Source organism: Periophthalmus magnuspinnatus, chromosome 5 (genome assembly GCF_009829125.3).
Source record: "Periophthalmus magnuspinnatus isolate fPerMag1 chromosome 5, fPerMag1.2.pri, whole genome shotgun sequence".
NCBI classification, from domain to species: domain Eukaryota; kingdom Metazoa; phylum Chordata; class Actinopteri; order Gobiiformes; family Gobiidae; genus Periophthalmus; species Periophthalmus magnuspinnatus.
In genome coordinates this window covers 25031483-25058295 of record NC_047130.1, presented here as the reverse complement: position 1 = coordinate 25058295, position 26813 = coordinate 25031483, and the positions used below count along the sequence as shown (strand labels likewise).

The 26813-nt window shown below is 39.4% G+C and overlaps 4 protein-coding genes across 4 annotated transcripts; 1 reads left to right on the top strand and 3 right to left on the bottom strand.

The window, feature by feature from the left end:
• The first annotated feature begins 12531 nt into the window (after positions 1 to 12531).
• oxtrb (oxytocin receptor b) lies at positions 12532 to 16055 on the top strand. Its single transcript, XM_033967269.2, has 2 exons — positions 12532 to 13559; positions 15761 to 16055. The coding sequence occupies exons 1-2, from the start codon at positions 12644 to 12646 to the stop codon at positions 16021 to 16023; spliced, it is 1179 nt and encodes a 392-aa protein (XP_033823160.1). The 5' UTR covers positions 12532 to 12643; the 3' UTR covers positions 16024 to 16055.
• A 644-nt stretch (positions 16056 to 16699) lies between these two features.
• Positions 16700 to 18090, bottom strand: LOC117371569 (caveolin-1-like). Its single transcript, XM_055221888.1, has 2 exons — positions 17720 to 18090; positions 16700 to 17213 (listed from the first exon to the last, which is right to left on the bottom strand). The coding sequence occupies exons 1-2, from the start codon at positions 17834 to 17836 to the stop codon at positions 16872 to 16874; spliced, it is 459 nt and encodes a 152-aa protein (XP_055077863.1). The 5' UTR covers positions 17837 to 18090; the 3' UTR covers positions 16700 to 16871.
• A 636-nt stretch (positions 18091 to 18726) lies between these two features.
• On the bottom strand, positions 18727 to 20577 carry cav4a (caveolin 4a). Its single transcript, XM_033967066.2, has 3 exons — positions 20269 to 20577; positions 19680 to 19867; positions 18727 to 19056 (listed from the first exon to the last, which is right to left on the bottom strand). Exons 1-3 carry the CDS (start codon positions 20488 to 20490, stop codon positions 18906 to 18908), a joined length of 561 nt encoding a protein of 186 aa, XP_033822957.1. The 5' UTR covers positions 20491 to 20577; the 3' UTR covers positions 18727 to 18905.
• Positions 20578 to 24282: 3705 nt separating this feature from the next.
• On the bottom strand, positions 24283 to 25956 carry si:ch211-213o11.11 (probable G-protein coupled receptor). The gene is made up of 2 exons (XM_033967037.1): positions 25609 to 25956; positions 24283 to 25206 (listed from the first exon to the last, which is right to left on the bottom strand). Exons 1-2 carry the CDS (start codon positions 25954 to 25956, stop codon positions 24283 to 24285), a joined length of 1272 nt encoding a protein of 423 aa, XP_033822928.1.
• Positions 25957 to 26813: the final 857 nt, after the last annotated feature.

The following is a 26813-nucleotide window of genomic DNA, read 5'->3' as shown; positions in this document are numbered from 1 at the left end:
TCATATTTGACCGGGCTTGACACGCAACAGAGAATGTGGGGACCAGACTGATATCAATCTGTTTAAGAATTACAGAGAGACATCATTCTTTTGCTAGGTAGATAAATTGCGTTTTGTTCAATGTTTCATTTTCAGACTTTAAATGGTTAGCATGGTAATCAGGTCGATGGTAATATCATTAGATTATAGTTTATATAAAACATTAGTGTGTAAACATTAGTCAATTATTTGTTCTTCAACATACAGTGATGCTATACGTCTTATCTAATATGCCACAATTGACCTGGGGCTGACTGACTGACATGTTTGCTATCCTGGGACAATAGCTTCCAGCACCACTCACACGTTGCATTCACACAGGCAAACGTGCTCAAGAACCCATTATGAACTTGTTTTACGAAGAACTGAGCTAACATTATGTGAAGCAGTTGCATGTTTCATGATAGAACCACTTCAACTAAATAAACAGACCAAAGTTTCCTTGACATGGCTGAGTTATTATGAGGGTAAGATGTTTTAGATGTCAGTTAAATAACCACATAGCACTAATAAACATATTATAATATTTAGACCATTTTGTCCCTAAATGGTCTAAATATTTACATCTTGTCACTGAGGATATATGGACCAACCCAAGTCAACACAAACTATGGTAAATGGGAGTTTTACTGAGGCTTTATTGCTGTTGGTAGAAACAAGCAAACAAATGTTAAAGATGACATGAGGACATATGAAAGTTCAGCTCATCTCATCAGGATGCAGGACTCCCGAGGTTGTGTGTTTGACTCTGAGTACTTGCTGTTTCTTCTTTGAGCAAGGCACATCAGTTGCTGCTATTGGTAATCACTTAATCACTCAAAAAAAAATGTTATTTATAGAGCATACTTAAAACAGCCAACCAGTGTGCTGAACAACCAGCAGAACAGTACAGGCTGTGATGATTGTAGCTGTAAAGTTCAACAGAAACACCCAAAAGCAGCCCATTAAACTGCAGCTGTAATTGTCCTCAGAGCTGTGAGGGCCGCTCTGTGTTCAGTGTGTTTGCACAAATCCAAAACGGCAAAAAGCTCATTCCACTGTGTTTGTTTACTAAAGTGACCACCGCCGGGCTGTCGGGCTCTGAGGGGACGCACTCGAATACAGCACAGGTCAGAATGATCAAAGCATGTGAAAAAGCTAAAATAATGGCCATTCATATACTGCTAAAATTAATAAAAATGTACAGTTTTATTTGAAAAATGTGTCTGGGTCCTGTTTGTTTGTTTATTTATTCTGAGAAATTAGTTTCACTTTCATTAAATCAGAATAAGGACAGTCATTATTTCATTATTTTATGGACCTTACAGAGAAATTAATCCAATAAAATGTAAAATGCTGATTCCAGGTCAATGAGAAGAAATGTGAGAAGTGTGGTGAACTGAACTGAAGTTTTGGTTATTATTGGACTATGTGTTGGAATGGAAGGTTTGGGAAAAAGTACAGTTTTCTGGTAGAATGCCCAGACAGAGTTGGCATGGATGGAAGACAGCGGGAAAGTAGCACCAATTGGGAAAATGACAATTCAAAAGTTAAATTGGAAGTAAATGCACAGTTTCTTACAAAAACGTTTAGAAATCTAAAATATAATTGCAGAGGATGTAATGCTGGGCTGTGTGTATAATCCATAATATTCAGACATGGCACCACAGTCCAGTGTGTTTGTGATGCCAGGCCCGAGCTGATAAAGAGTGGGTTTCATGAAGAATGGCTAAAATGTAAAATGTTTTTGGTTCTGCTTTGAGTGACAAAGAGGAAATGTGCTCATTCTGTTATTGAGGTGCGTTACATGCAGGAAATATGCCTTACCTCTTAATGAATTCTGAGTCTGTTGACTTGTCCGGGGTTTGAAAATATTATTCCTCATTTTGATGAAAAATGTAATTTGTCTGGATATTATTCTTGGACATGCCATCAATGCGACAATTGATCTTCGCTGGAACAAGAATAGACATTACATGCAAACTCATCTACAAAAGAAGTTTTGTAGATCTAATAAACAAATAAAGAATTTAGCTGTGCTACAAATAATTACAGTAAGAGAACAACCTCATAAGTCACTGTTGCATATTTATTTTCACATACCATGCAGTTTTTATTGTGATTATCTCAATTCACACAGTTAGTGGCCAAATGCTAAATCCAGTCCATGGACAACTATCCAGTGTAGGTCTTTCCCACATCAGGTCATGTGCAGGTTGTAAAGTGAACAAAAACAATTATAGTGTCAAAAGTGTCTTTAAATTACACAGGATTTTGTGGGTAAAACACAAAATAAAAAGAAGCTGAAAGAATATTTAGCAAAAATAGAAATGTAAATATTTATTTAAAGTAATACCACGTAACTTTCTGGAGGTGGTTTGTCCTACATGATTCCATGGAAACAGAAAGTTAAAACCTTATTTGGTACATTCTCCATGCTGATAGAGATACTTGCCACAAGATTATAGCCAACGTTTCCACGGCGACAATCACGTGGCCTTGACATCTTCACTTTTTTACTGGGGCCAGAGGAATCGTGCTAATAGTGACATATAACAACAAGTGTCTGCACGTTAAAAGTGAATGTTAATATCCTCTGCAGGTCCACTTGTTGCTGCAGTGGTTTCTATAAACACTGAACAGGCTCATTTCCTGTGCGTAATGCATGATCCGCCGATAACTTACAGGCAGGCAATTAAAACAAGACCCATCAGGGAAAAATTAAATCTGACCATGATCTTATCAGACAAGGATTCTGCTAAACATGTGCACCAGGCCTTTTCAGTGTGTTTTTAGGTCAAATTAAATGCTACTATTTTTGTTGTTGCATCTATATTGAAACTAGGATGTTGTCAAAGAACTTCTTTCAGTTTTTCAGTAATAACTTAAGTCCAGTGTTAGACTTATTCAGAAATATATCTAAATTATACTAAACATATGACACATTAGCAAAAACTTAAATGCAATAATTAGGCCACCAAATGATCATTTAAAAACATCTATGACAGGGGTGCTCAGACTTTTTCAGTATGTGAGCTACTTTTAAAATGATCGTGTCTGAAAGATCTACCACCTAATACAAAAATGTTAAACATATATTTATTTGTAAATGTATTTGAATTCTTACATGTACAGTGCATTTTCATGTACTTTGCACAACGTCATGAGATAATACTGCACAACACAACTGAACTTCCTACATGTTCATAATTACTTTAATGATGATTACTGCTCTGATGACACTGAATAGAATCAGTGAGGAATGCATAGTTCGGGCAGAAGCTTCTGACAGGAGCCAGGAGTAAAATTGTTTTTGAAACAATTTTTTCGTTTGAAAGCGATAACAGAGCTAATCATGTGGATTACGGTTTTGTCTTTTTTTATAGCCATAAAAATCATGTTAAACGAAGTATCAGAATTTACTGCATTTTTTCACACAACTACTTCTATTTTACACATCCATCCTTTTTTTATTTTACGCATCGAATAAATGAGTGAAAATCCCCTCAGCCCCGCGCTCTCATTTATCACCTTCAGGACAACAGAGGAAGATTACAGTAATGATGGTAAAATATTTAGATAGCCCCATGTCTCCGCTTTGAGACGCCGTTTGAATTTACATGAGCTCGACTGGGCGGAGTTTCGCTGCTGGAAAGTCCGCAACCCGCTCAATCTGCGACGATAGGATCCGACGCTATAGGGTTAAACTAACTCTATAGGGTTAAACTAACTCTATAGGGTTAAAATAACTCTATAGGGTTAAACTAACTCTATAGGGTTAAAATAACTCTATAGGGTTAAACTCGCGCTTGTTTCTGCAGCGCCTAAGATGTGACCAGGGTCAGGTGTAATCTGACTGTCCTGTATATTAGTCATGTGACTGGATGGATGACGGGGCGTGGTCTACACAAAATGCCTTCGACGTAATGAACACCCCTGATCTATGGGGTATATATTTATTTCATTTTAGTACAATTGCTCAGAAAGTATGCAGATAGAAATGTCACATGGTTTGTGCACATAAACACGCACCATATGTCAGATGTAATGAATGGGTTCTCTGTTATAGTTTAACTGTATAGTTATTAGATTTTTACTGGCCATCTAAATGTATTGTTCTTTACCATATATGGCAGCATAATTTGCATGATCATCCAGCGTTTTATTTGATTTTAGGGATTTACTCATACGCTTTCTTCAATGCCAAATCTTTCTCACATCAAACATTTTGAAGTAATTTGCTTCTTTATTTTCTGTCATGGATCTAGAGCTTCAATTTAACAGGGCTCTCCATCTGAGGCCAGGGATTTGAACAAGAATTCAAAAGTAGTCGGCCATCTTGTTTTCATTTCATGCTGCCTGATTGGTAAACACGAGCAGTTCAGAAAGTGAAGCTGAGTGACTGAGCGCTTGTGAAATACTCGAGTCCATGTGACAAATCAGGCCTCAGATAAATGCGCTGCTGATAAAATAAATCTAACATGTGCATGGAACGGTGGCTGGTACAATATGGCAAACACGCTCACACGGTCCAGTGTTTGCGTTTGATTTAACAGCATCTGATCTGCAAGAGGAGCTTAGAAAGTTAGAGAGAAAAGTTATTTTATTACATGTTTACAACCACCCGGGCATGCTATTCAGTCGATTCTGCTGCTGTTGCCACTATATTATTTATAAGGGAAATGTTGCCCTGTGCCTCACAAGCCACTAGGATGTAAATTTTAAAAGGCATTTCTGACACGTGTTTCCATGAGCCCAAAACTCCATTAAAAGCTCAAATATTAAAGTGGCAGTTTGTTCCTCTAGACATGGAGATGATATGTCAGAGAAGTGATCAACAATGGGTGGACCAGAGTCCAGTCCAACAGACAGCTCACCTGTCATGACCCCTGACCCCTGCTGTTTGGCACTGGAGAAATGGTCCTCACCTACATCAGTGCAGCTCTGCCACATTTTCTGTAGCCGCCAAATGTGACTCTCAGAGACAGAAGGCAGATGTGGTGAGTACTGCAGTATCAGGCAATCCACTTCAGCCTGTTACGGCCAACTGAGGAGACTTCTGACTGCCACTGCTACTACTATTACTACTAATCAAATCAAATCAAATCAAACTTTATTTATATAGCACTTTTCATACAAAAAAGTAACACAAAGTGCTTTACAAAGCATTAAAATCAGTCCCACCCACCAAACCCACCCAGCCACCCGACAGCCCAACAACCCAACCCCAACACATCAATAATCATAACCAAACAACCCCCCACCCCAACACACACTCCCACCCCCCACCTCAACACATGTTAAAATACCTCGGTTTCATTTAAAATATGTTTAAGTGGAACAGGCTGGATAAAGATGAACCAGATGAGAGAGCGCCACCAGAGGAACCATCTGCACCAGGAACAGGGTCACCCACAGCCACAGGACACCAGCCCAGGGCCCAGAGAAGAGATGAGGTCAAGACCAAACCTCCAGGGCCCACGAGCCAGGGCCCAGCAGCCACAGCCAACCACAGCTCCCGGTGCAGAGGGCTCCTCAGAGGAAACACTGGCAAATCTAAAATGATTAAAAATAATAAAATAAGTCAAAACTAATAAATAAGTCAATAAATAATAAAATAAATAAATAATAAAATAATCAATAAATAATAAAATAAGTCAAAACTAAACAAGTAAATAAAACATAAGTAAAACATAAACACACTAGCCAGCCTAAATAAGACTAAATAAATAGAGAAGTAAACTTAAAATGATAAATACTAATCAAAAGCTATGCTAAAAAGATACTACTACTACTACTACTACTACTACTACTGCTGCTGCTGCTGCTGCTGCTGCTGCCACTGCTACTACTACTACTACTACTACTACTACCTCTACGACTACTACTACTACTACTACTACTACTACTACTACTACTACCTCTACGACTACTACTACTACTACTACTACTACTACTACTACTACTACTACTACTACTACTACTACGACTACTACTGCTACTGCTGCTACTACTACTACTACTACTACTACTACTACTACTACTACTACTACTGCTGCTGCTGCTACTACTGCCACTGCTACTACTACTACTACTATGACTACTAGTAGTAGTATTACTAGTTATCAGATTATACATATGTAGACATAGTCATGTGTTGCTGAGGTAAAACACTGTCAACGGAAAATAATAGTCATTAGATCCAATTGAATTCAACAGAGACAATTTTTACAACTACAAATGTAGAATAGGCCTCAACAATATTATTTAAATCCTAACTCACCATTGCCAATATACACTTTGCAATTGTGTCCCTGCCTAATGTTTATTTCATTCCTTTTTGGCACCTAAAAATAAAAACTTTCTCATTTGACACGGTGTTTTTATGTGGTGAGTCAAATGCACAGAATACAATCTCTTCCATTTATTTAGAGATTTATCGCATTAGGAGTGTTGGCCGTCTGGTGCCAGTGCTGCCCCAGGGCTGCTCTGTGCTATAGGAATCCTCACGTTACATAAGAGAGCATTTCTTGATTTGATGTGGGCTTACAGCCTCCTCATCACCTGGACCAAATATGGAGACATTAAATGATTATCCTTCTGTGAATGTCTTTAATGATGATGTCTTCATTCATTCTAGATCATACGTCACCAGCAGTATTTGCATCAAAGTCACTTTCCTTTTGTGTAATTTTGTGTAAACTATGATGTGCCTTTGTGTTCCCCCTTTGAGGATTAACAAAGTGTTGGTGAAATAAGATTACAAAGGCATTACAAAGCAGTTCAAACAAATTGTTTTCAGGTGAGTTAAAAAAAACACTTAAATGAAAAAAGTAAAGTAGTAAACAAGTAAAGTAGATACATACTACCACCTGTACTGCTACAGCTAATACGCTCTGTAGGGGCTCACCTATTTGTTATAAAGATCTGGGTTCATGTTCACTTTGGATAATATCAAAATGAGTGCAGATATTTATTTCTTTAGTGAACTGCTAAGCGTAAAAAAAAACGTTCACTCCAATCTGAATCCATGATCTGCCATAGTAATAAAGTTCTGCTAATATACCTGATACCTAAAGCATACGTCATCTGTAGCTCACAGTTGGACAAAAGGCTTAGGTCCAGCAGCAGTCACACATTTCATCACATGTTGCACATGAGCAGTGCCCCGGGCCACTGGAGATACATGGGTTCTCGGTCTTTGTCCAGCCCTTTAAGATTGGCTCCACATGCACTCTCCCTCCATAACTTCCAGCACTCAACTCTTACACCAGTGATAGTGCTGCTTCTGTAGCTGAAAACTTCAAACTTCAAAGAAAAGAAGTCACATATAAAAGGCCTTATGGCAGGAGAAAGGTTAAGTAAAAATTTTATGTCCAAAACATCAAGACCTAAGAACAACTATATATAAACGGAAATATATCAATCCATTTTTTCCCGCTGATCTGGAGTTGGGACGTGCAGGCAGCAGTATAAGCAGGGATTCCCAGACTTCCCTCATCCCAACCCATAGTCCTCTTCCATGGCCTCCCCAAATTCCTTCCATTCTCAATATTTGCCTCTGTGAGCACATGAGCTGCAACACACTTGTCCCGCTAGTACCTGTCGACTGCTTCAGGAGTCCCACAAGCCAACAAGGATCAATAGGACGGCCTCCCTTACTTCTGGTGTCCAGGTCTGTGGTCACAATGGCCACATTGACAATAGAGGTGGAGAACATGGTCCACTCAGACTCCATGTCTCCAGAAACAAGTCGATTCCCAACCATCCTAGGGTGTTTTGGTGCCACGTGCACTCATGGACGACCTTGTGCTTGAACATGGTGCAGCCTACAAGTAGAAGCAAAGTTTTCTTGAACTGTACTAATTTGGCTATAATACTACAAGAGGTAGTATGTGTGATAAGAATTTTGAATTAATTAATGGAACTTTAACTGTTACTAATATGTTAAAAAGAAACACACATACACACCATATCAAAATTGAGATTACCACTAGATGCTCTCACTGATTACTGATCGTATGTCCACTTTGGCCTTACAGAAGAAGACCAGAGACAACATGAGTCTAAACAAAGGCCAAGTGAGCGGAGGGAGAGCAGTTTTCACATCTGCCATCTACTGGTAAAAAAGCAAATGTAATAAATTTACAGATGATACTTTTAAACCCAGAACTAAACCTGGAATTTACTGGACGAACAGGACTAAACCAGGTTTACATTAGGACTAAACTTGGTTCAAACCAGGTCTGAACAAGGACAAGTATGAACACACCCTTAAGCTCCTCAAAGATGTAAAAGCCACAGAGGTGAGAAGTGTTGTGTGTTATGGACAGTGGTTTGTTTTCTTTGGCAGTGTTCACACCAGCTCTCAGCCTTGTCACGCTACGATGATTGGGTCGGTGCAGTGATTGTTGACCTCTGCTCCTCACACATGCTTCAGGTTAGGCCTATAGACTGACTGCTGGTTTAGACTTGTGCTATCCATGGGGCAGCTGGAGCAACACACTCCTCTGTCATCCTGGAAACGGACTTGAACCCTCAACCACTGCGGGATACCTCTGGACTAGTATCACCCTCCACTGCCACAACATAGCAATAGCCATTCAAATATAAAACATGCAGTGATAAAAACAGAGGGGCAGATGAAGTGGTCAGGGATGTAACATAAAGTCCATTCACTGTCCTGCCCCATGTCAAATCTAAACTGAAAACCCAGGGTAGAGACCTCATCTGTTTCAGCTCAGGATGTGTGCTCAACATGAAACCAAATATTTGTGGATGTTCTTCGTATGTCGTGGAGTATCAGTTCTGCTGTGATAATGTGATTTACCGCAGCCGCTTGTGGTTACACACTTCAGGATCAAGATCACTTTGTATAGTTCAAGTTTACAGTTCACATATATTTTGTTGTATTGCAAAATCAACCTCTAGCAGTTCAATCATGCCAATGTGGTGATGCCAAAAGTGTAAGAATGTTGACTGAATTTTGTTAAGGAGGGGGTATTACACTTTTATGAGGTATTAATTGCAAACACATTACATATTTAGATCACCATGTTACCTTTTATTGTTCTGCAAATGCCGTATTTGCCAAAAACAATGTATTAAAATGTTTTAAAGTTTCAGTTTCACTGCTGTGCGGGGGCAGTAAGTCACTTCGCCTTCAGAGTGATATGACAACGCGATCAGTGTACATTTCTCTATTAAAACTACAGCACATTGCATCAGGTTTGTGAAGTTGTAGTGCATTGTTTTGTATGTGAAGAAACAACATTAAAACATGGTCAATTTTGTATAATACCCTCTTTTAAATCTTTGTTTTCTCCATCAAAAACTGTTAAGTTAGTAGAGACATTCATCCACTGATCCATTGTGTCTTGTTGGAAAAATCCAAATAAATACATAAAAAATATCATCCTCACCCTCAGTCATTTAGCTCTCAGAATAAAGATTTACAGCAATTTAGTAAAACATATGTATCATTTCTATTGCACTTGTGCTGATGTAGAGACAACCTCTCAGAAGTATCTGGTGACTATGTTTGTCATTTAAATTAATGCTTTTTGACAAACGTTAATGCAAAAAGAGGGTCAAAGAACCAAAGACCTATTAGTCTTTGAATTTTGGCATTGGGTTACATGTACAGCACAGACCCAAATCCCTTTATCTCAGGAATTAGGGAAATGGACATTCACCGTGCACTGAGTTAGCATATCCTCCAAACATCTTACATATGTGCATGCTTTTCTATGATGCTAATTGAAATATAATGTATTAATGTGCCTTTGTGAAGTAACACGTACAGTTCTGCTATAGTGATATCATGAAGAGGCTTTTGTATGCCTATAAAATGTATAGAGAAAGTATGATGATAATAATGAAGCAGTGCCAGGCCTCAGGGGAGTTCAGCTGCTACAATGACGGCCTTATAGAGTCCTGTTGTGAGAAGCAAGCAGTTCAAAGAGATCTGAGCTAATAAGGACACAGCAATGGGTACAGTTTGTTTAGAAGACAAGATCTGTGCCTATAACATGTTTGTTTCTATAGAGCTTTTGAGGTGTTGTCCCCTGCTGTTGCTGTACTATTCTTTTGTTATATAGCAAACCATCATGATTATCAGATATATACTTCCGTGGTCACAATGATAGCTTTGTTATAGGTGCTATTCACCCACTGATCTTTTGGTGGTTCAATTTCCGTTAGTGGCACTGCTTGCTGCTATTTTGGGCAACATACCTCCCCTGCTTTGCCTCCAGTGTCTGTACACTAGTGTTTGAATGAATGAAAAAATCTAAATAAAGATATCCACTTACAATTACATGTATTTGCAATAGTTTTCGGTTACACTCACAAATGGTAAACTACTTTTGCCACCATCGCTGTCCTGAAGCTGACGGACAGAAAAGTGGCTGCCAATCTGAGGCAATGATTTCTTTGGTTATTACTAATCACTCCTTCCTTCAGTGATGCTGTTTGTTTAGATGACAAGATCTAAAACATGTTTATCACTATAGGGGTTTTGACGTGTCACCACCTACTGGTGCTATTCTGTTTTTATGAGGAAGACATCCTTATTATCATATGTGTACTGTCAGCTTTGTTTTGGGTGCTGTTTGGTGCCAGTGTCAAACAATATGTCCATTTGCAGGAGACTTTACAAAGATAAAAGATTTGCTTTGTGTTTGATGAAGATAATATCGTACCTCTCATTTTGACTGTCAAAGGAAAACCTCATTGATATTTTTAATAATGACACAAAGGGAAGCAGTGTCCAGACTCAAAGATTGCGTCATGAACCACTTAACCTGCTCTCCTCTTCACAAACACTGCCCTAAAAAGTCTTTGGAGCTGTGTCTCTGGCTTGGCTTCATTATATGCACTGATGCTGATAACATCAGTACTTGTTTTGTGGTCTCCTGCCCCTTTGACTGGGCCCTGGATAAGTAAAAAAAAAAAAAAGGCCATAGGGTGAAAGTTTTCTTGCAGAACCCCTCAGTAATGATTTTCTACATTTTTAGGATGTATGTTCCCCCCCTCAGGATAGAGGAAATCTAAGTATTGGTGTGGAAGTTGTGCATTATTCCTTATCCTGTTGTATGGAAGTGGACTGGGGAACTGGATAATATGTTATCCTGGAACACAATCATATTTAACTGACTTCTATGTTATATAATCAGTCCTCCTAATAGCGGATACATGTATAGCAATTGCATATCCTGAGACTGAATTGTTCATCCAAGAACAGTCTAAGACTCTATGCAGTGTACAGGCTACTTCATGCATAATTCACTCTAAAAATTCATTCAATGACACATATTGGGTCAGTCTTATGTCACAGTTTGTTGGACCCCTGCTGCGTTTGGTGGCACTACCCAAAATGTTTGAGGGTTTGATTCTGAAAACCATAACTGAGTAATGCAATACACTGTAAGACACTGTAAAACATGAACAATGTGGCACATTATGAAAAAAACAAAAACAAAATATAGAGTGCAGTTTGAGCTAACACCATTGTATACACAGTCTTTACATTGCAATGGATACGCTTCCGGAGGATTATGTGTTTTTGTCCATGTCAGCCTTGTTCTAGCTGTTCCATCAAAATACATGTTCTGTATATTTATGCTAGGCTAGCAATTGAAGGCCCCTGCTTCACTTAGGAACTTCTAGAGAGATGAAAGTCCTATTCTTCTCTGTTTTAACAGGACATAATGTTGGCTTAGATCAATCGGGTCATGGGGTTAAAAACAAACATTTCTCTGCTTGACCTCTGCATTGGGGGTGTTTGTAAGACAATACAGTACTAGACTAATGTATTGTATTAAATTGTATAGAAATGGCCTTTTTTCCAATGTGGTTTTTATACAATGGCAAACAAACTGAAGTGAACTGATTGCCTCTAATGATGATTGGTATAAAAGGCATACTGGAAAAAGTGAAAATGTTACATAACTTTATCCCTATGTGTTCTGGTATGTTGTTGTTTTAACAATGTGAAAGTGTGCACTCAAAGCTAAATAGTACACATCTGTGGTTGACCTCTGGCAACCATTCTGACTCCACTTCAACTGTAATAATTTGTGACTGGATTTGAAGGCTCAGTGCTGGACAGCATCTCTGTTTTTGGGTGTAATTCAATTCAACTGAAGATAACATTGTTTTTCATATTTTGGGAGAAAACAAGAGCCCTATGCGGTATTTAAGAGGGATTTTCTGTCAGATCAAATAGGAATTTTCTACTCTTTAAATGAAACACTTGAGTCCTTTTACACATGCGTTAAATGCATTCATGCAGATTAGATGAAATTGATGAATATAATGAGGAGTACATAATTCCAGCTAGGTATGAGATGGGAGAGAACGCAAACTGTTGTGGAGAGAGAGAGGAAAGGGTTACTGCCAGACGCTCTCAGAGAAGCAGAGGCTGAAGTGGAGGCAGACAGAATTGGGCTCCATAAGGTTTAAACACAGTTAATAGCTCAGCAAGGGTCTTAAAACCTGCCTTTACAAATGTAAGTGAACATAGAAAGTTAATGTTTTATTCTCGTAATCCCACTTTAAGTGAGTGAACCGTAGTTTTTGTGATGTGACTTCTAACTGAGCCCGGGTGGTGCTTTTACGCACGATGGAGGAGCTTTTACGCGAGCAGGATGGCAACATCTCGTGGGCAGATTTGAGCCACAGAAACGACACTTATTTGAGAAACATCACAGTGAACCCGCTAAAGCGAAACGAAGACGTGGCCAAAGTGGAAGTGACTGTTTTGGTCCTGGTTTTGCTTCTGGCGCTCATTGGGAACCTGTGCGTCTTGTGGGCGATACGCACATCCAAGCACAGCCAGTCTCGGATGTACTATTTCATCAAGCACTTGAGCCTCGCGGATCTGGTTGTAGCTGTGTTCCAGGTCCTTCCGCAGCTCATTTGGGACATCACCTTCCGTTTCTATGGGCCGGATTTGCTGTGCAGATTGGTTAAGTACCTCCAGGTCGTTGGCATGTTCGCGTCCACGTACATGCTCGTGCTGATGTCCGTGGACAGGTGCTTGGCCATATGCAAGCCGCTGCGTTCCGTGCGCAAAAGAAAGGACCGGCTGTGCGTCGCTGCATCGTGGATCCTGAGTCTGGTTTTCAGCGTTCCTCAGATGTACATTTTCTCTCTGCGGGACGTGGGTAACGGCGTGTACGATTGTTGGGGGGACTTCGTGCATCCCTGGGGCGCCAAAGCCTATATCACCTGGATGACTATCAGCATATACATTCTACCCGTGACTATTTTAACTGTCTGCTATGGACTCATTTGTTTTAAGATATGGCAGAATTTTAATATGAAGACAAGAAGAGAGCGCTTTTTGGCCCGCGCCCCGAGAGCCCAGAAGTCTGCGCATCACCTGTCCCGCGTGAGCAGCGTCAGACTCATATCCAAAGCAAAGATCCGCACTGTTAAAATGACTTTCGTGGTGGTGCTTGCGTACATTGTGTGTTGGACCCCGTTCTTCTCTGTCCAGATGTGGTCTGCCTGGGACCCTGCTGCGCCCAGAGAAGGTCAGTTTACCAACAATTTTACTTTTACTCGTTTCATGCTTTACTGGTACATATTTTGTGAGCACTTTGAAATAAGTAAACCTAAGTAAACCCCTGAAACCTGCCCTGTGCCCCAAGACACGAGGTAACTTGCTCAAATCAAATATTGCTTTGGCAGATTAATTAGAATGTTGATTTATTCTTGATGTGTGGTGTTTGGTTCTCAAGATAATTATCCTCACATTTTGCCAGTTCCTATGTCTAAATCTAAAGGACTCACTCTGATCTGAATCCTCAACCTCACCACCTTCAGCCAGTCATTAATCAGTGCTAGTGCAGCCTCTGCAGCTCAGTGAGTAAATTCTGGAGGTTTTGAGTTTTACATGAGACATGGCCTGTCTGTATACTGAGAATGAAAAAACAAATGGTATGTATCCCCTCTGCAGGTTAAGGCACTGGCAACCCAGATTCATTGTAATTGGCTTGTGCTTTTTTTTAATGATTGCAGGCTACAAACCCTTCCTTTAAAATATACTTTCCCTAGATTTTATGGGCCTTATATATAATCTATAACAGATGAACATCATGGGCAACCAGATGTGTATGGTTGCTGTGGTCTATATTTATATTTTTATGTTTGAACCAATGAACACTGAGCTTTCTCAGTATTTGCAGTAACTAATCTTCCTTTGGCATCTCTCATATCAAGTCCTGTCATCACCTCTTTTAAGTCCTTTGACCACAACTGATAAGCTTGTGGTCATTTTAGTGTTGCCTCAACGTTTTCGTTTCTGAAACAACTGTGCTACAAGATATGTTCAGATTTTTATCCACTTTATTGGGCTGGCAAAACAACGGGAAGCTGTGGCATCAAATATGATGAAAATATTACTATTTTATTCATATTTCCCATCTATCACAACAACTCCAATCAAGTTTGTCAACGGTCACATTAAGCCCCTAACAATGACAACGTGCACACACAAGGACACTGTTTGTGAGAGTGTAACTGCTCAGACAACATGCATCTTCCAATCTCTGCTGTTGAACTTGGATATTATTCACTTTCCATGTCAACTAAAGAGCAATGACTGGAAACACTCAATACGACACGTTTATCCCTCTCATGGACAGCCTTTAGAAATGGAAAATATTTATCAAATATATTTGTTCTGCCAATATGCTTCAGGTTTATGTAGCATCAACAACATTAGCCAGCCAGGGAGGGAGAGGATGACTGCTGCATATTTCTCAAGGCACATTTGCTTATCAATGAACAACGGTTTGTTTATTATCACATTCAAAAAAAACTTTTCATAATAGTGATTTGACCTGATATGCAGTCTATCAGTTTTTTCATTAATACCATCCACATCTATCCACATTTGGACATGAGCTGTATGAGAAGATTTTGCCCCCCCTGTTGAAGACTTACAAGCCAAATCTTGTGGTATTTGATGTGAAAATGAGTCTGAAAGTATTTATCAACGAATACCGTGAATCCCAAAAGTTTTGTCTGTTTTAGGTTATAAAAATATGTTCTGTACAATTTATATTTGGAATGGAAACCTCTGACTACCAACTCTTGCCAAAAATATTACACAACTGTCCGTTTTAATTATGTCAAATAAAATCAAAATCAAATAAAACATATTTTTTACTGCGCAATAAACAAGTAAAGGCATATTTGGACTTGATTCTAAATGTTGGAGATGTTATTGCTTTGCCCAAAAAGTTACACAATATGTCATTAAACTTGTCTATCTTCATGGAGGCAACCAGAAGCCACCAGGTTTCTCCATATAAGATCTGTGGAGAAGCAAGCCCACTAACAATATATCTGGTCTGGGTATTTTTTCAGTTATAAAAAACTATTGGAAACATGTAAGATGGCCTGTTGAGCATTCCAGGTAAAGCAAACATCTCCATGGAGACAAGAAGGTGACAAATCTTCCAACAGTTAAGTTACATAGTGCACCTTTAAAGGAAATTATGTTTGGCATATGTTTTCAGGTCTTTTTTTTACTCAATCTGCATCAGTCATGGGTACTTTGCTAAACTAGGCAAACACTGCATTTCAAAAGGAGAGTTTATTTTTCTTATTTAAGTCTGTCACCATGAATTTGAAGCCTGTGTATTATTATTACCAAACCTTCTTTAATCAAATTATTGTAAATTTAAGGAACATGTCTCTAACTGCCCCCATGTGTCTGTGCCCTCAGAAATGGCTTTCATCATCTCCATGTTATTGGCCAGTCTGAACAGCTGCTGTAACCCTTGGATCTACATGTTCTTCGCGGGGCACCTCTTCCACCAGGGGGCGCAGTGCCTCTTCTGCTGCTGTGGTCAGTACCTGTCCGTGTCCACGTGCAGCTGTGACCGAAAGTGTGAGCAGAAGTGCCGCTCGTCCACGCACACCATCAAGAACGCGTGCAGCCAGAGGAGCCTGTCCCACACGTCCAGCACGGGGGGGCAGACTCAGTGAAGGACAGGGGAGACTTCTGATTTATGAGATTTCTGTCTGGATTTAGACTAAACCCCAAGCGAAAACTTAAAACTCTTCTTGTCTGAAGGCTTGGCTTTTCAAAATTAATAATTACGTTTGAACATAACAGATTTGATCCATCCCTGCAGCTTGTATGTATGTCTTTATGTGGATTTTCTTTGCTCTTTTTAGGTCAGCACAGACCTTCAAATGTTCAGCCCACGTCTATGATGTATAATAAATGAATACAAAACTATAGGCTTATGAACAATGTGATTCTCCTTGCACATATGAGGGAATAGCCTGATATAAATATGTTCCTTTTTTGATTGTCACTATGTCTTTGTACAATATAAACCAATGCAAGGGCTCCCCCTATCCCACATCTTCTGTAAATACACCTTGTGTCACCATCAGACACGATATACAGTATTGACATGCAATGAAACTGTCTGTTATGTTAAAAAAATAAATAAAAACATGCAAAGTTGAAAAGTAACCATTTGATTGGTATGTTATATTTGTGCACATTTGTATAATGTGGGATATAAACTTGCAGATTTAAAATATTTCACTCTATGGATATATACATTTTAATAACAAACACAAAATGAGTTATTGTATTTTAATTAATTTATTTATTTTTATTTATTTTTATTTTTTTGGGGTGTAATTTAAACAGTAGCCTAGTCAAAGCATTTCAAAATTACATTCAATTCGGTTGTGTCCCCATTTTGGCCCCAACAGAAAAAGTTCCATCATAAGAGCACATATTATACAGCCTGAATTAAAACATTACTTATAACATATTACTGTGTTTATTGCAGAAATGTCCATTAATGAAACCTTCACACCTCTTTGCGTAATGCCACTTTCACTCTGCTGAATATCTTCCCCAGCGCCTCAAAAAGTGGGTCTAAAAACGTGTGCAAAACCAGAGAGTACATCTGCCCCAAACACTGGAACTCTATGAGGCAGCTCTTGGTGCAGGGGACCACCACCCAGATGTGGAAGAAAGACAGGAAGGCGAACAGCGCCCCCCACAGCAAGGACAGAGGGACACCCAGGAGAGCTGAGAGGAGGCGGTAGCACCAGTATTTGGTCACTGTGAATGTGGTGTAGCTGGTCTTCCACACACCGTCCAAACTGTGAGTACCAGAGGGCTCAGCGATCACATCCTCAAACTCCACCTAGAGATGCAAAAGAAAGGGCGGGGATTTATACGATCTGACAATATTGCTCACAGTTCTGATTTATTTCATGGTCATGTTTTATTAACGATCATTTTATTAATGTTCAGTCAATGTTTTCACAAATTTGCCTTTATCTAAATTAAGCCAAAATGCAGTTGTTTATCCATTTAATCACAACATTAGCATCCAGATAAACCCTTATAAACCCACATTCCAAGATTCCAAGATAACAAACGTACATAGATCTGACAGGTTTGATGGAAAAGACCATTTGAAGAAAAAATATTTCCTTTAATATAATACGCAGGGGCTGATAAGATAAAGGATTAGTTAGTAGATAGACTAATGCAGTTTTGTGCTCAGCGTGAGGCTCAAATAATGACTGTGGAAATGTTTAAAGTCCCAACACCTAAAGCTGTGTCATATTAGTTCAAAATTAACCAGTAACATACACAATATAGGCTCAGAAATGTTCGTATAAATACACAAAATAAGAACCATACCTTGACTACATCCTGGTTGATTTGATTGGGGTCTCTGTTGATGAGGTCTATTTCTCTGGTTCGACTGTCCCTCCTGAATTTCTGAGCCTCACCGTGGTTCAAATCACTGATGTCCATTTCTACTTTATTATATGATTCTAAAATGGTGCACAGACAAAACAATGGCAGCAGTAGTAGACTTTTCCCTTCACTAACCCAATGTTGCAGCTCCAGCCCCGTCCCAGCTCATAAGAAGAGTCACGCCCATTGGTCCTTCATTGGTACCTCTGTGACAAGTATTTCTTAAAGCAGGAAGCAGGCTCATGTTGCATTTCACAAAGCTCAATGAAAGCGCAAGCTCAATAATAAATAGACACAGTTCTATGTTTGGAGATATTTAAATGCGAGCTCTGCATTCTGTAATGGGGCAGTGGTCATACTGGTGTGGCAAAAGGAGAGAGAGAGAGAGAGGGAGACAGGTCCTATATGCAAAAATGACTTGACCTGTGAGTTGCCTGGGATTCAGAAAACGCGCTTCTTCAATACTTCACGAAAACCGGTGTGATTGACAGGTGGATAAGTCAGTCCAGGACACACATGGTTTGTTTATATCGATAAAAATAAAGGAAAAAAATATTATATGGGGCTGAAAAACATGGTGGATTTCTACAGAATGAGTCAGTGAAGCACTAAACTTATTATAACGTATTATTACTCTGTTTACATGAATGAAACAAAACACAACTATGCTTGAAGAAAACAACATTATAAAATAGATCAGAAAATGTTGCAATATAAGAAATTTAAGAAACATTTACTAGGACGACCCACTGGACCACACACTCTTCTAAAACCCCAATCCGGGCAGACACAATAATTAAACAGTTTGAAAAGAAAGCTGTGGAAAGTGTAATTTATTTTAACACAAACATGTTTCGACTCGAGGACAAATCTTACTCAGGTCATTATTGTAGCGTTGTTTAGTTTGCATAATATGTTCATTCTACAAAATGCATTCAGTCAAATAAAAAAAAGCTAACAAATGTAAAATATATCTTAATCTTGACAAGGCAATGAGACCAAATTGGTTGACAACATACAGCATTTTTAAACTTTAATTTTATTTTTTTTTACAAAATGAATGCCTATGTTGCCCTAAAAGTAAAAAAAACAAAAATCTAGCAAGACTCTGTCACTATCACTGGTGTCATTCTTTGGCCAAGTGAACGCTAAACCCTCCGCAGCACCGTCCAGCGCTGGTGAAGAGGGGCTGAACTATGACCTCCATCACGATACTCCACAAACTCTGCAGCCAACGAGTGCCAATCTGGACGCACTGGATACACGGGCCCACCATCCTAACACAGGGAAACACAACTTCATAACAAGAAAGCAACATATAGCCTCCTTATTGTGAATATGTAACACTTTACATTTATAAGGTGGTACAGGACAGACTCATGTTTTTTTTTGCATCAAATGTAGAATTATTGCAAACCACTAAGAAGGTACTTTAGGTAATAGAACATGTGTTAAGTCAAGATATATTCTGATGCAAATTACAGATGCAGCGTGTGAAGTGTCTTGCTTAAGGACACAACAAGAGTGTCCTTAAGCAGTGAGTGTCCTTATTTTTATGTGTTTTATTGATTTTATGTACAGTTATTAGTCAAATTAAATGAGCACCTATTTATTTTTGATTGTTGTTCCTTTTTATTTTATGTCACTTTGTCTCTGTGCAGCACTTTGGAAACAATTTGTTTATGAAATGTGCTATATAAATAAAATGGATTGGATTGAAGAGTGACCCCTGGTGTTTACATTCAAGTACTAAAAAGGTCCAAACTTGCTTAGCTTGTGGGATCAGGTTTTGACGAGGAATTTTTTAATACTGGGGTAAAGGAAGCTCAACAGGAATGAATTTAAATGTTATGTTTTTCTATGTATAGATGCAGCCATGTGTGTCCTTGTCAGTGTTCACCATATGTGTAGGCAGCTGAGCAGGGCAAACAGCAGTCCAGTGATGATGGACAGGGGGATGGCCAGCAGAACTGACACTGCTCTGTAGATCCACACCCGGGACACCTCGAACAGGGCGTGGCTCCAGATCCACACACGGTCCCCACTGCGCACGGACACAGGCTCGGCGATCACATCCTCAAATGTCACCTAAAGCACAACACAATACATTCATGTGATGCAGCTTAGATTAGGGTTGGTGAGGTGAGCAAATAACGATAATAAATAAACAAATAAACAAATAAAATAGAAAAAAAACACTTTGAGCACTTTGAGGGGAGCAGAATGTGCACAGGACAAGTCTGTTTTCATCTGTCCATTATTATTAATACTGTGGTATGTTCAAAGTTCAAATTCATAATATTAAATCTATTCATTTAAATGTGCACTTTTCTGGGGGTTAGACCTCTTGCTTGTCAGAATGGCTTTAAACTTTTAAGTATGGTGTTTTTATTGCAAAAAAAAAAAAAAAAAAAAAAAACATTGAAAAACATGCATTCTTTCTCCAACTCTTACTCTTACTAAAACTGAATAAAAACTCTGCAGGCTACCTTGAGAGTGTCATTGATGCCTCTGGGATCTCTGGAATTTATCAATGGTTTGGTGTCACTGATTTCAACTAAAGTCGACGTGTGAATGTCCTCCTCCTCTTCAAACACAGGGGGCGCCTTCTTCCACAAAACCTCAGGATCCTCTCCGTTTTCAAACTCATCGCTGGAGTCCAAGTCGATCTCTACCTCCTCCGATTCCTCCCCTTTTCTCACGTTCTCCATAGCCACATGTGAAGAGGAATAAACGACTAAAACAATGGACCAACGTCAAAGCGTGTGCAGTTAGAGCCTGGTACAGCCCTGTGCGCGCGCCCGTGTTGTGTGTGAATCCCGGGTTATTTTGGGAACGTTACAGTGCCCCAGTTGGTATTTGCAGATGGGCTGTCAAGCCCAAGATCATTTCCCCGAGCCAGACTGTGGCAGTGATATAAATACAATTTGGATGGAAATGGCTCTGGATTCATATTGACTGAGAATGTGCACACGGCCAGATAAGACTCAGGCACCAACCGTGGATAAGCACATGGAACTGGCAGGCTTGTTTTAAGTTAGAAGACTATTTATTTATTGAGTGATTGATTCATTGATTCATTGATTCATTGATTCATTGATTCATTCATTCATTCATTTATTTATTTATTTAGTTTGTTAGTTTGAAGCCTATATTTAGGTATATACCTACACTCATATAATAATTATATAAAAGCACTACTGAAGTATCAACAATAGCATATAAAATCTCAATATTAAAGTTTAACACCAGATGGCAGCAAAACATAGACCTTCAAGCAGCTTCTATGATCCTGTTTCATTTCAAAAAACAACCGACTTAAAAGCAGTGATGTTGCACCAAAATGTGGTCTCTGGGTACAGAGTGTCTTGATGGGACCGTACTACATGTTGTTTGATAAAAAAAAAAATACATATTTCAAACTTTGTGAAGTGCCCCTCCCTGCACTGGTAGGACAGTACCCTTTACCCCCACCCCTGCTTAAAACTATTGTGACAATTCCTCTTTGTTATACACACACTTGCAGGAATTATGAGTCTCATTTGTTAATATCAATGCATTTAGAAGCTGAAGAAAAGAGAGTGAGTGTGAGAGAGAGAGATCCTCCCTGCTCTCCCCCAGTGTCGATGAGGGTCATTCCCCTGTAAACGTGCTCATCCGGCCCCGCATACTTTACTCTTTCAACCTTTGGACCCATTAACCACTGGAGCACAGCTTCTACTGACTATCACCTTATCATTCAATTGTGACAGCTCTGTGTCAGCTGCTTGTTAAAAATGTGCCATATTAGTTCAAATATGTATTGTCCTTGCTCTGTGTATTCACTCAAACATATATAAAGCTCAATATTAGTAGTGTAACAGTTGTAGCTTCTTTTATAAGTAATAATGTGATAGTTTAAGTATCGTGAAGAAAACCTAAGAAGTCCTAAGTGCATATTCTTGGATTTTTTAGTATAACATAAGAGGAGTTTAAACAGTATAATGTGTGGTGATTTACATAAATGCAGTATCGTATTATTACTTACTCCTCATGTATTGTGACATTACAGTGAAAGCGTCATACACAGTTTAAGTAATTCTTAATTAACTTTTTAATGTTGTCCCACATTTTAACAACTTTGACATGTATTATGGTTTTCATATTTGCTTTTGTCTTTTAACTTTATCCTGGATCAGACTTCAAAGATTTCAGAGACAGGTTTGTAATAGATATTTTGTCTAGGCAGTTTTTTTTACAGCGTGATCCTGAGCTGATTGCAAACTGTAGCCAAACAGAATCACCCTTGTCCAGTTACTCAATTTGTTTAATTAAACAGCTAAGCGTCAACAAAGAGATGCTGATTGTTGTGCGTGAGCGTTACTATTTTGAGCTGAGAGGTTGTAGACACTGGTGACTTTTACACTGTTAGCTCAGGAGACAGAGGTATGTTAATGGACTCTCACCTGAACATATGGGCTGTGTTTGTGCCCACTGCAGCTGAACAGGTGATGTCATGGAGATAGTGAGTGGGTCTGGAACACAAGTCACTATGTTTTTACAGTTTCAGACATAATACATCAATCAATGAATCAGTCAGTGGCTTTACCTGATATGTTATTATGTTAGTACAGTATGGGATTAAAGAACAATGTATTTTTGAGCTATGAAAACCATCTGTAATTGCATTAAAGGAAGTGTTTAATGCCATACTCTGGAAAATCCAAAGCAAAACAATAACTTTTCCATAAACATGTGGCAGACCCTCCACTAGAAAAGTTAAATCTGGATGTGAGCATGTGTTTATGCAACATTTTGAGGATGTTCACATTCAAAAGATATACTATTTTGTTTAAAATTGCTAATCATTATGGCAACAGTCCTGATTTTTCATAATTCTCCAAAATTCACTGAAACGCTTATGTAGGTCATACTGTGCACGTGTCAGTCCAGATGTGTACAGAACAAGAGGTCAGACGGTGCCATTATTCTGACGACCCACTCCTAATCCTCCTAACTGAAGCTGTGGACTATTAGCACAAAGCATCTGTATATTATGTTAAATAATTCAGTCCAGTCTGCTCTATAAGTGGCTTGTTCCAGGAAAAACCCTGTTGTTCTTTACACCCACAGCGTTAGCAGCAGCACGTCTCTTTGATTTGAGTGGAGTGGTCTCATAAAACAACACGCACCCTCAAACAAACGCAGGCAGAAGGTACATTTACCATTAGCCACTGAATAACAAAGTACACTTCACTGAGAGTTGCAGATCATTTTCAAAAGAGAGAGGGACTGTTTGATGTGGTATTAATATGGACGCACAAATGTGTGTGATTGTCTTGGCAGAATTAAGACCCTCCACCTTCATTAGCAACGTTCTCTCTGTGGACAGCTCAAAATTCATTAGAGGCACACTTTGTGACAGCTTTATATAAAGGCTGTACTGTCTAAACTGGTAAGTACCATGATCTTAACGTATAATACATTTATATCAGATACCTTACTTCAGTCTCACATAGCCTGGCAGGCAATTGAGTGTATATTATGAAACACAAAGTGCACATAATGTGCATTTTTGTTTCCAATTGAACATAAAAAATAAACATGTATGAATAATGCTGCATGTGGGATTGAGTGTTAAAACATGTCTTCTGTTATGGCACAGACTACTGTCCTTTGAAGAGACGTGTTGTGAGACCATATTTAGTTGTGTTCTGTAACTTTGATGTATAGGTCTATATAAGTGCTACATGTGACACGTGAAACCGTGTGCTGGTGAGGGAAGTGCTCATAGATGTACACAATGGTAATCTTCTGTAAACATATTTAACAGGTACCGTATTAGTGCAGCCCTCTGAGCTGTTATGAAATGGTATTTTCTTCTTATATAACCGTGTGCACTGGGCCAGTCACTCACTGCATCTAAATAAACAGAACAGAGACTGGATATGTGCCACTGTGATGGAGAACACTGTAAAACAAAAGTACACGTGTATGATTCTGTACAGACATAAAAAAGATTATAGAGAATTGGTACATGAACATCCATCAAACTTTTATTCTATTTTACATTTTTAATAGACTAACACATCAGAATAGTTCAAAACATAAAAATGTACAACGTAAAAGACAACCTAAGTTCACTTGTTCAAATGTCTGTTTGTTTTTTTGAAGGTATTTGTAAAAAAGAGTTAATGAAACAGTAAACAATTACAAGTCATTGACTGAGAGCACTGGAATTTTCTGTAAGAATTTCTTCTGTTAGGAGAGATGTCAAAATTCTTAAGAACCCATCACATCCTACGTTCCCAGAACACACCTGGCTCCTGTCTGGACTTCAGCTGCAATGTCCTGTCTGCATGTTACAGTCAAAGAAAGACACTTTTGTCCTGAGGGCTGTTATCCGTCTCAATCAAACATCCCTGAGACGGGACTGATCCTGACCAGGGCATTAATAATGAATGACTAATTAATAAATGTAATACTTTTAGTGTCCCAGATTAAACACAAATCCCCTGATGAGCCTAAGTGAACTCCTCGGGTATCTGTCCTGGTATCCTAAACCCGATCTGTGCGGTCTGGTCCAGTGTGCTGCGGGGGCTGGAGGCGGTGAAGCTCCCTCTAGTCTCTATGGTGCAGCTCGTGCGGTGCAAAAACTGAAGGAAGTTCTCGTGCCCTGAGCCCTCATGACTGGATACCAGATCTGTGGTGTGTCCCGAGTAACATCGCCTCAGTTTGCACAGCTCCTCTCTGATCTGTCTGTTCAAGAGCCCATAGAAAAAAGGATTCATGGCAAAGGAGGAGTATGCCAACCAAGTGACAGCTTTATCCAAGTCACCTGGGCTTTTAGATGTTGTGTTGACACTGACATGGAAGTGGAATGCAAAATAAGGCAGCCAGCATAAAAGAAATTGCCCCACTATAACTACAAGAGTGAGCGCTGCTTTCGCTCCTCCAAATGGCCTGTCCCGTATCATTCTAAGAGGAGCTGTTCGCGTTGTGATTATGGTTGTCTGGCTGTTGATAGAGTCAGATCTTTGCTTGTTTTGTGTCCATGATGGCAGAGGTCCATGTTGGCGGGCAGCGACTCTTGCCACTTTATAAACGCTACAATAGACAGTGAAAATGACCAGTGCTGGTACAAGAAAACACATGACGCAGAATAGAACAGAGAAGACTTGTCTTTGGCTACTTTGGCCCCAGTATTGTGCACAGTGAGCTGGGTGGGTAGTTTTGAGACCACTGGAGGAGTGCCAGATGAAAACCGTGGACAACCCCAAGGTCAGAGAGGCGAGCCACACTATCCCCATGACGCCAGAGGTGAGGCAGAGCGTCATCTTCACCTCGTAGCGCATGGGGTGCACAATGTAGTAGTACCGCTCCACACTGATGACGGTGATGGTGAAGATGGAGGCAGCAATGAGGGTTGCGTTGAGGAAGATGTACACCTGAAAGAGATACACTTGACTTTTTTGTTTTGTTTTTGTAATGTAATTAGTTTCAAAAAGTGCAAGGAATTAAGTCATCATTCATTCACTCGCCCTCTCCATTTGGTGGGAAGCTACTTCTAAAGCCATAGCTGCCCTGGGGTAGACTGACAGAAGCGAGGCTGCCAATCTGCACCATCCAACCACCACTATCACTCACACTCTACGTTCACACACTGGCACGCTATCTTCACATCATCTTTTTGTAATCCATAAAACTGTGTTCCTTGTACCTGTTTCTAATATTAAGTCATTTTAGATCAATATTGTGGTTTACAATGAACTAAATAATGATGAGTGAATAATGTTATAGTTTCATACTAAAGAAATGCATTATATGTCAGCATTGCATGGGACAATTACCTGACACTCCAAAACTGTGAAGAGCACCCCGTCAAAGTACGGAGAGCTAACCAGGATCTCCAGAGGCATCAGCACCACAGCACACAGCAGGTCAACAGCACAGAGGTGACTCACAAACGCAAACTTCCTAAGGTGAGGCGCTTTGACCACCGCTACCAAGACTGCAGTGTTGGCCACCAGCGCAAGTACATTTAAAATCACCATGAAAAATAAACCGATCACGTCCTTGAAGGAGGTTTGGGAGGTATGAGAGGTGCTGAGCTGCTTGCTGGGGAGTGAAGGTAGAGGTACCCACACTATGATACTGTCATTGTATTCAGGACTCACAAATGACCTGTTCTCCTCCATAGTTCATGGTCTTAGCTTGGGCAAACTCCTGATGTCCCCATTGGGCTGGGCGGTGTATGGGTCCTTAGAGATTGTCTGTGAAAAAAAAAACAACGTTATGTTAAGATAAGATAAGATAAGATAAGAGAACCCTTATTTGTCCCTCAGTGGGGAAATTCCAGTGTTGCAATGCAAGTTCAAAACCAGGAAAATAGAAATATGCCATCAAAACTCAAGATAAATAACCATTAAATTTAGACTCAAATCTAACCAATCTTACTATGACATTACAAACACTCTAGATACATTTATAACACGTAATCTTCTACAGTTATCCAAATCATTACAAAATTTATAATAATAATTTAGCAGGTTATCTGAATATTTATAGATAATCTGCTCCATATATATGCACTTCTACACTCTACACTCCTTTCAGTTGAATCTTACTCAGCCTTACTAAACAATTTTCTGTTGGTGTGAAATCTCTTATCTAGGAATAATTCATGTCCACTGTCCTCTCTCTGCCCCCCATGGCTCCATTTGTCCTTTTTGAGATGAAAGATACTGAGTGGGCTTGTGTCAGGCCAGCTGCATAAGGCTTGCATGATTAGTATGTGTTCACTGTCTCTGCTCTGTGCTATAAGAATAAAGAAGATCCCTCGGCCAAACGCTATGGGCTTGGAATCACTGAAAGTTACAACAGTACATTGAATAAGATGAACATTTATTTGAAACGGACTCAGCAGAAATAAATATGAACGAGTCACCAAAATAACTTAAAAGTATAGATAAAATGGCATAGAGTCTCACTTAAATGTACACTGGTCCTCCACCTGCTATTCTCAGTTACTGCTTTGCAAAGAATGTTCCACAGT